The sequence below is a fragment of the Echeneis naucrates genome, chromosome 20 (genome assembly GCF_900963305.1).
Source record: "Echeneis naucrates chromosome 20, fEcheNa1.1, whole genome shotgun sequence".
In the NCBI taxonomy this organism is placed as follows: domain Eukaryota; kingdom Metazoa; phylum Chordata; class Actinopteri; order Carangiformes; family Echeneidae; genus Echeneis; species Echeneis naucrates.
In genome coordinates, this window is record NC_042530.1 from 5,580,785 (window position 1) to 5,590,698 (window position 9,914).

At 38.1% G+C, this 9,914-nt stretch overlaps 1 protein-coding gene across 7 annotated transcripts; it reads right to left on the minus strand.

Annotated features, from left to right (window-relative positions):
- Positions 1–1,246: 1,246 nt before the first annotated feature.
- Positions 1,247–9,195, minus strand: dync2i1 (dynein 2 intermediate chain 1). 7 transcript variants are annotated; one of them, XM_029529106.1, is made up of 24 exons: positions 9,088–9,195; positions 8,803–8,856; positions 8,003–8,684; positions 7,849–7,916; positions 7,296–7,748; positions 7,147–7,203; positions 6,712–6,762; positions 6,532–6,537; positions 6,182–6,404; positions 5,937–6,036; positions 5,688–5,817; positions 5,465–5,576; positions 5,284–5,378; positions 5,053–5,182; positions 4,737–4,909; positions 4,251–4,413; positions 3,708–3,821; positions 3,538–3,599; positions 3,068–3,119; positions 2,908–2,968; positions 2,565–2,664; positions 2,324–2,455; positions 1,805–2,028; positions 1,247–1,709 (listed from the first exon to the last, which is right to left on the minus strand). In XM_029529106.1, the coding sequence occupies exons 1-24, from the start codon at positions 9,100–9,102 to the stop codon at positions 1,538–1,540; spliced, it is 3,429 nt and encodes a 1,142-aa protein (XP_029384966.1). In that variant the 5' UTR covers positions 9,103–9,195; the 3' UTR covers positions 1,247–1,537. The 7 variants fall into 7 exon arrangements, with proteins under 7 accessions (XP_029384966.1, XP_029384965.1, XP_029384970.1 ...); XM_029529105.1 differs by having other exon boundaries at positions 8,003–8,687; XM_029529110.1 differs by lacking the exon at positions 7,147–7,203 and having other exon boundaries at positions 8,003–8,687.
- Positions 9,196–9,914: the final 719 nt, after the last annotated feature.

The following is a 9,914-nucleotide window of genomic DNA, read 5'->3' on the forward strand; positions in this document are numbered from 1 at the left end:
AGCTATTTTTTCTTGTTCTTTTAGTTCAATTTTCTTGACTGATTTAAACGAGAAGGTCAAAACAAATCCCAAATGAGGTCAGCAGCAGTTACACCATAAAGAGTGGCTGACTTATAACACTGCAGTGTGACATTTAAGACCAAACCAATCAATTAATCGAGCAAATGAACTGCCGACTAATCAGTGATGAAAATTAAGTTTGGCAGCACTTCGTGGTTTCTAATCAACGAGAAAAAAATAACGAAAATCCCTCATTCACTCATTTTTGGTATAGTAACACGGCGTAATTCTCCTGTTGAATGAATGAATTCTAACATTAGGAATCAATTTAAATGATGATTAAATGTATTTTTGTATTTACCTTCTCAGCTGGGATGTATTCCGGACACAGCAGCGTTATCTAAACAGCAATATTTAATGTTCAGTGAGGAAAAACAAAGTTTGCTAAAAGTTTGTCTGCTTACTTTTTTCAGCTTGTTGCTAGGGAACGGGTTGTTCGGCTGTCAGCCGACCGCTGCGCAGTCTCTGTGTAGGCGCGACTGATTCGTTCACGACTCATAACTACTGAGTCTCTCGTTCACTTGTCTCATGGCCGCTGCAATGTGCTTTACTTCCCAACATGACAGACACACAACTCGTTTTTGGAGAGATTAGATGATGAACACAAAATAGGCTTGAATTTCTGCTTTTTTGCTTCCTATCCAGCAGGAGTCAGTCACAAAACAGATATTAAATGGACACCATAAACACAGTCTATAGAATTTGCCTTTCTGTTGGAACCAGTTCACACACTACGAGTCTTCAGTGACCAGGTCGGCTGAAGTGAACAGCCATCAGAGAATGAGATTTTAATGATAGGCGAAGCGTGGTGGAGGTGTTCTTCAGTGCTTTTTCAGTCATTACTCAGATGACAGCTACAGCGCAAATGAACGAAATGAATGAATGACTTGAAAAATGATTCGTTTACTTTACTGAATGAGATTAGAGGCTACCTCCTTGGCGGTAAGTCGCACAAACTTGACTTCAACCGGAACAATTTCTCAGAAAAAGAGGAAGATATTTATTTTAATTTCCCTATTTATATATAGAATCCTTTAGAAAATGAACTTAATAAATAAGGGTTCACTATTTTGTGATGAATTACATGAATAACCGCTATTTCTAAAGAATTTAAACTGTCAAATCAGTAAATAACACAATTGACAGATATACATAGTTTATTGTATACATATAAAAGTTTTTGCCACAGTTAAAATATTTCAAATTAGTCAAAAAGAATAAATATTTACACTAAACATTTACACTGTCATTATAATGCTATTAGGGAGGACATTAATTGAACTGAGGCCCTGTGGATGATCTTTGGTTCTTTAGCTACATTCCTCTTGCTATGTAAATTTAATGTTGACCTTTGTGTCATCAAATTCAGAAGAGTAACCTAATATGCATGAAATTTTATTAAATGTACTGTACAGATTGACAGTGCCATCAATGACTCTTCAAGCACATCAGTCTAAATGAAGCCATGTCAGATGTTTCAGAAGGCTTCAGTCATCATATTCTCCAACTTCTCCTCTTCTGCAAGAATGGGCACAGTAACATTTCTTGTGAAATTGTGCAGTACTATTTTTCCAGACTCGTGCACTAGGGCTATTCCAGAGTATGTGTTTTGTGGTCCTGAGTTTCCAAACACAGACATGCCCGTCACTCTGAAAACAAGAAACACACAGTGGATATTGACACAAATGGAAAAAAAGAATTAAGAGTGCTTGCACAGTCAACAGTCACGTCTATTTGGTGTTACCTATCTGCAGGCATCCTCTCAGTGACCACAGGCTCTGTGTCGTTTTTCATCAAGTCCCATATGTGGAGGTTAGAGGCTGCATCAAGTACACAGAAGACTGTTGGCCTGGTTTGGGTCCATTGCAGTGAAACCACTGCTTCCCCTGATGTACTGTTCTTCCACTCTACCAAAGGCTGCTCAAATCTGACTGCATGCAGTCTTATGCTGCCATCTGCACAACCCACCTGGAAAAAGGGCAGAGGTATGTATGCAGAGGATGTATTTAGAGGCTGATGTAAGAATCAAAGCTTTAGAGGTACTGGTAGGCAGATTATTTTAATTTTGGACAGAGCTGAGCAAGCTGTTTTTTCTCATTTCCAGATTTTAATTGTGAGCTGAGCTAACTAACTCAAACAGAGCATTGCATGTACCAACATATTATCAATCTCAACTAACTAACATAAAGTGAAACAAGTATAAATATCAAAAAAGCCTTTTGATTAAAAAAAAAAAAAAAAAAAAAAAAATCTACATTCTCACCAAGAACATATTTTGTCTGAAAGGAGAAAAGTGGATTGAGGTGACATCGACAGGTCGGATTCCAGCCTCCTGAAAGTTGTAAAACTTTGGAGGAACCTTCAAACCATGACTTGTTCCATGACTGACGAGACCCTGGGACAAATATGACGGCGACATGTAGTATTAAAATGCAGCACAACTTTCTAAATATTTTGTGAGAATTTATTTGAAACTATTGAATGGCAGGCAAGACAGTGCTCACCAGATTGGTGCCGATAAAGAAATGATTGGAGTCAGTTGGAAGAAACTTTAAATGAAGAGTCTGTAATGGCCCTGTTTTCACTGCATCTCGTGGTGATACCCTGAGAAACAGTCAGAGTAAGAAAGGGAGAAAATGACAAAAACAGAGATCAAATGTTCCCAAAAACAAACTACGCAACACTGGAATGTCACATTGCACCAATACAGAGTACATATAGAGTGTGAAGTAAACAGAAAGGAGATCTCAGACTTTTGGAGCCCACTGTACTGTCAGACATTGTGGGGTATTTTAAGCTCAGTGGCTGGCAGTGACAGATGAATCACAAGCTATTTATCAATCTCACCTCTCAGCAGTGAGGAGGGAAGAGCTGTGGAGTAACTTTACTTTGCCCCCAGGCCTGAGCCCTGCATAACAGAAAATAAAAGGCTGGTACCACATGAATGAGAAAGAAGAGTATGTCCATGGAAAAAGAACAAACATGTTTTAAAACGTGACTATGTTACCTAGATCTGTTGGAGAGCCTGCCTCGTTGGCCTTTGGGAGTTCCACTACCACCTTCAGGGTACAGACAGAAATTTGTACAAGGTCGTGATTTGTGGAGCTATGACGAAGCCCAACTATCTTTTTCTATTTTGATAATATTTTAATGAATCAATTTAATTAATTACCTGTTCATATTGACAAAAACATAAAAAGGGGTTAGGGTGATGATTCTATGCCTAGGGTCTGAAGATATAAAATGCATCTTTAATCCAATTTCTTGAATATCTTCTGAGTCAATTTTTTGTTCATGTTTTCAGTTATGACTTCAGGAGCAAAACTACACTTATGAACTTTCTGCTGCTTGTATATGCTCTTCTCTATCTCTTTAGCTTAGGCAATATCTTTGGCTTTGTCTCCATAGCCCATCAGTAACTGAACATTTCTGCTGTAGATTAAAAGTATGGAGAATCTACTGTGTTGCCCAACCTACCCAGAAATTTAAAATTCCCCTTTCATCCAGAGAAGCCAGCTGGAATGATAATCCGGATAACTCTGGATTATGAAAAATAAAAGCACTTCATGAAACATAAATCCAAATGTGAATGGCAAAAACATATGGCACATCTATAAAATGATACACATTGCAACATTATACCATACCTTCCTCAGATGCCAAAAGGGGGTCCTCAGGTCTGAGCCCTGCTGTTACATTGGAGGGGACAACTTCTACAGACATCACAGATGAAAAATGGCCTGCGCCCGCCATCACTGCATCTGCATTGACGAGGTGATGAAAGACAGCATCAGCACACGCTGAATTTAGTTTCATGAGGGAACTCTCAACTGAACCTTATGTGTTTGAAAGGGCAGAGGCATTCCTGAATGCCTTTGTATTGTAAATAAAGATGTTTGCTATATATATGCTGCTGACATTCATTTTCTTTGGACTGCAGTGCAGTGAATGCTTGGGGCCATAGTATTTTTGAGATAAAGTCAGACCAGAAAGCAGATGGTTGGTGAAAATTGCAGAAAATTGTAAGACTAATGACTGTATATTTTCAGCAAAATCAGCATTTCTACATAATACATACAATACTTGTGATATATTAGAACAGAAAGGAAGACAGACATGATTTTAACATTTTCAGTCACAAATGTCTGCATCCTTTTATCAAAAACAACCAACTATCATTTGAAATATACCAGTGGAGAATGTAGGCTGTCTAAAGGTCCACTCATCCTCTCCTATCTTCAAATGGTAGTGGTTACTAGCATGTTCCCTCAGGTCCCATAGGACCACAGAGCCAACGGATGTGCCTGCAAATACCAATATGGCCTTTCCAGGATTAAAACAGCAACTCTGGACCTGGAACATAGAAAGTGTTAATAACATTGGTTTCTTTCCATGCCTTTTATAACTGGCCTGAATGGGATAATCATATTATTTATTACACAGAATTACATGGAAACTTTGATTTTATAACAGTTACTTTTGGAAGCAATGCAGGACAAACGCTTTCTTTACAATAATAATTAAATGTAGACCTTCAGTCAGTATGGTTTTTCACTACTAGTATTAAAATCTAGACATTGTTCATAAGATTTAAATGTTAGAGCAATTTATTTAAAACCTTCAATTATTAACCCTTAACTTCACTATAACTGAAAAAAGCAACCCAAACATGTTACCTCAGATTCATACACAAGGATCTTCTGAGGTCTGGATGGCTCCCAGATGTTCCAGATGCAGATGATAGTGCAGCTGTCCAGATGCACAGCACTGGGTTGAGTAGTAGGTGTGTGGACTGACATCATGTTGTGCCTCTGTGCCTGAGAAAAGTGCACCAGGCTGATGTGGCGACCTGCAACAATGCGACAAAACACAAAAATCCTTTATCGTGTGTATTCATGTGAATGTGTAAAATTACAAAGCACAGTTAACAAGTAATAACTAATACAGCAGTGAAGACAGTAAAGTGGGTTGAGATCTACTTGTGGTATGCACCATAAAGAAAAGGCAACTTAGTGTTGAGCTGTAAACTTCCATCGCTGAAAGACAGTGCGTCTGGTTGAGTCCTCATGTTTCTCAGGGATTGTCTCTCAGCTTCAGCCTCCTCCAACAGGACAACCATGACCTTAATCCAGCCACAGCACACAACAGCAGTCAGTGAAGTGTAGAAGACAAAGGAGTCGAACGACTTTATTTTTTAAAACAGAGTATGCGAAAAAGTTGAACCTGTGAGGCTGAGCGAAGGAATGCAGTCAGACGCTGGGAATCGAAGTTCATTTCACTCATGTTTTTTTCTTGCGCTCTCTGAGAAAGGTTTGGATCTGTAAAACCATGGTAAGCATCTTTATTGAACTCTACATGGAACATGGAATGAGTTCATCAGAGGATAATTGAAGTCATGACTCACCTCCACAGGCTCCATTGTGCTCAGGAGGATGCTGTGTCCACTTCTCACACACCTCTATTTCCTCTGTTTGAATTTCTCGATCAGCATTATCCTCATTACACTGCACATAAGCCTGTCAAAGAAAATATTTAAACGGGACTATGGCAAAAGTAAAATCATTTTTTTCTTTTATTATTTGGTTACAGGTCCCTGTGTGAAAACAGACAATACAACAAATGCCAACCTGTTTAGTATTTAAAGTCCCAAAAGTTCTGATGTACATATCATATTCATTGACGGGTGGCAGATCCAAAAGAGACAATGTCATTGAGAAATCAAGATCAATTAAGCGAAGCAGCTCTGTGCTGCGTTTCCTGTAAACAGAAAAGATTAAAGGAACAATTGTAAATCCTAAAAAAAAATAACAATATTCATTCTCTCTAAGGTCTCCAGCTACATTCCATTTATCCATTTAATGTGCAAGATTACTTACTTTTGTTTTGTTGCAACTTTCTTGCTGACCTCGCGCTGTTTTGCTGCCACAAAGTCAATAAACTTTCCACGTGGAGAGGTTCGACTCTTCTTTTCAGATTCTATAAAGAGAAAGGTAAAATTGTATGCTTAAATTTTAATGGGTTCCATTAGTGTTTTCCAATAGGGCATGAAAAAGCATATAAATAATCATTAATATGGATAACAACACATGCGGGATTAACAGAAATAGAAGTATATCTGCACCTCTGGACTGTTTGGGCATGTCCTCCTCTTTCCTCATACTCTGACTAGACTGAGTCGTCCCAACTCTCTCATTCTCCTCATTCATTGCTCTTTGAATAGCTGCTATCTCTTTTCTCTTTTGTTTCAGAAGTTCCTCTGGGTCATCTCCCAGTTGGGGAAACTCTGGTTCCTTCTCATCCTCATTTTCACTTTGATCCATTTCCTCAAAATCTTCTTCATAGTCCTTTGAACAGAGAAGCAACAACCATTCCTTCTTAAGCACAATATTTAAAATAAAGCAATGAAGATTTGAGCATAAACCTTTCATTGTATATAAATAATGATTTCTCTAGTCAGCTCTGAATACTCACCATTTTCTTGTATGTTGTTTAGAAATTTATGATTACAGCATGCGAAAGTAACACAAAAGAGTAAATACACATTAAAGTATCCAATATGTAAACATAAGAGAGCTGAAAAATTATTTATTAGATCCATAGTATGTAGACTATTTACATATTATTAAGTTGTTGTTTTGTTTTTTTTTTTACCTCAAAATCATCTTCATATTCCTGGTCAGCTAAATCTTCGTCATTGACTACCTGGAAATACAGTAAAAAATACTTCAGCAACCCCTTTGTGATGGTGAGGTTGAAGCTAAAACCAAAAGAAGAAGACAGTGTGCAAAGCAGTAAAAAGTACAGACAGTAGGTGGCACACAGACCAAACTATCAGAGAGATTCTACAGTGATAGACACAGGTGAAACATTTTACTCTTAACTTGGCAAAAGATGCTGCAGTATGAAGTAAAACAAGGTTTTCTTTTGTGCAGGCAAAGCATGGTGTAGCTGGCATATTGAGTTCTATTGTGACTGGTGAAAAAGACATTGTCTTTGGTCAGCCAGTCACCAGTGGAAAAAAAAAAAGCAAGAGCAGATTCTTTCCCTTGAAGGCTGAAAGCAAGGTAACCACACTAAGCATCTTACTGGTACTTCTGTGTCTCCTACATCTTTAACACTAGTTGTCCAGTGCTCAGACACTTCCTGGATTGCAAAATTGACATGATGGAAAAGACAGTCATATTATTCATCAGGGATTAGATTGGTGTATGAAAGCTATACACGGAATTACTAACCTCTTTCTCTCCTTTCTCATGCCTATCGGTTCTGTTAGAGGTTGATTTCTTGAGGTTGTTTGTCTCTCTGTGATGTCTTACTAGGTTACTTTCTTCTCTGTCTTTTCTCTCTTCTCTCTTTTTGTCTCGATCTTCTTCATCTCTATGTCTTCTCTCTTTGTATTTTTTCTCTGGATCTTCTTCATCTCTATGTCTTCTCTGTTTGTATTTTTTCTCTGGATCTTCTTCATCTCTATGTCTTCTCTCTTTGTATTTTTTCTCTGGATCTTCTTCATCTCTATATCTTCTCTCTTTGTACTTTTTGTCTGGATCTTCTTCCCCCTTGTGACTTCTCTCTTTTTGTTTGTTCCATTCTGCTCGCTCCCTGTCAACGTGATGATGTCTTTCTTCTTCCCCCGACCTTTTAAGATCTTGATAATTCCTAGGTTCACTGGCATGCTTCTTCTTTTCATCCTAGAGACCAGTGAGTCCAATGTAAACAATGAATAACAAAGTTCACTAACAAAATTTCCAAATGCAGTCATGTACCAATACAACCAGTGCAAGTGCTTACAGTATGTTTTCTCTCTTTGTGTCTCCTTTCTCTTTCCTCTTTATGTCTTCTGTGTTCTTCTCTGTACTCTAAAATCAAGAAAGACAGAAACACAATATTGGCATCCTAATAAGAAAATATGCCAAGCTACATGAACACACTGCTGTATATTTACCTCTTTCATCTTTGTACTCTGAATGCTTCCTCTCTCCATGTCTTTCTCGTCTTTCTTTGTAATTTCTCTTATCTTCAGAATAATCTTTGTGTTGCTCTCGCTCCTGATACCGGTCTCTCTGTTCCCTATCATGCTTCTCGATTTGTTCTCTTCCTTTTTCTCCTCTTTCCTCATGTCTCCTTCTCTCCCTGTCAGTCTTATGTTCTCTGTGATGTTCTTCTCTCCTTCTTTCTGCATCTCTCTCTTCCTTCCTCTTGTCTTTCTCTTCCTCATTATGTCTCTCTTTATTCTTTGCCCTGTCTTTCTCCTTATCTCTTTCCCTGTCATGCTTCTCTTCTCTATCCCTCCTCTGGTCCCTGTCCTCTCTATATTCACCACCGTACTTATTTCCATCTAACCTCCTATCACGTTCCTTCCCTTTCTCTGTTTCTTTTTTCTTCTCATCTCTTTTGTCTCTTTCTTTATCACTCCTCCTGTCCTGTGATCGCTCTTTACTTTTCTCTGTATATCTTACTTTAACATCATCATCTCTTCTCTCTCTTGTACTGTCTTGTTGCCTGCGCTTGTCTCTTTCCTGTCTTGACTCTTTCTCTTGGTTGTGGTATCTCTCTACGGATTCCCCACTTCGGTGCCTCCTCTCATTGTCATCTCGCCTCCTGACATACTCATCACCATGTCCTTCCTGCTGAAAAATGAGAAGTAAAACAAGTTTCATTTGGATATAAGAGTGTCTGTTTCTTTTTTTGTTTTTTAAAATTATTATTATTTCAAACAATGCTTTTTGGCTCTTAAAAATTTACCCTGATATATCTTCTCAGGTCAGCTGGTCTCCATGTATCTTCCTTGGTTATTTTCTAGATAAACGCATTTTCTTGTTTTTACTAAATGGACATTTCAACGTCAGTATTACCACAGTAAATCACCATAAAAGATGGGAAAACAACAAAAAACAACCTTCATTTCCTTGAATCATGTCTGGTAACATCTTTACCATTGCGGTAAAAGATTGCGACACGACACTTTCAACTGAAAAACGTTTCCCTAGTTGATTGTTCATAGAATAATAACAAAAACACAACACCTACCTTGCCACTGTGCATGTTCTCATCTGTGCTTTTTAGTTCTGGAGGTTTTCAATCACCGAAAATCAGCTCATATTTTTGTAATGACGCCGCCATGATGGCAAATCCCCGTGTACGCATGCGCATTGGCTTGAAACCAAGGAGATCGCGTCACTTCGACATGACAACAGGCTTACTAATCAGCAGCAGAGCAGTCGCGGGAATCGATTGCTCGTTGTCAAGGGAACGCTTTTGGACTTATATCACACATCTCACAATTTTATCATCGTTGTTACTCTTCTTGTTTGGTTTGTGTTCATTTTCGATGTTTGCAACCAACAATGTCGTGCAAATTAGTTTAGAAAAAAGTAATTTGTTATATTTATTAGTTACGTCTCTAAAAAAGTAACCAAGTTAAAAGTTACGTTATTATAAAAGTTTCCAGGGGCAGTAACTGTTATGTTAATGTATAATTTTTTAATGTAGCAATATAAACATTGTTTTTTTTTTCTTTTAATTGAACTTTAAATTGCCGTTGGTCGGTGAACACCCGCCCACCTCTGCCTCTGATTGGCTTACCACAAAATTACACTTTACCTTAGCCAATCATCATCACTTATCATGGCGTTGTAACTATGGAAACATCGAAAGCTGCAGACAAAACTCGATTTTTTGAACGGTTTCTCAGTGCTCGTCATATTTGAATGGCTGCATGAAGAGAAAACGAGCCGACAAGCTACGTGCTAATATACTAATTTGTTTTAAAAGCTTCGTAAAATTCATTTAAGGGCTGAAATTTGGCGTTTCTTAGGACGACTCCGGCGTTTAAATCGACATCTACACTAAGTACT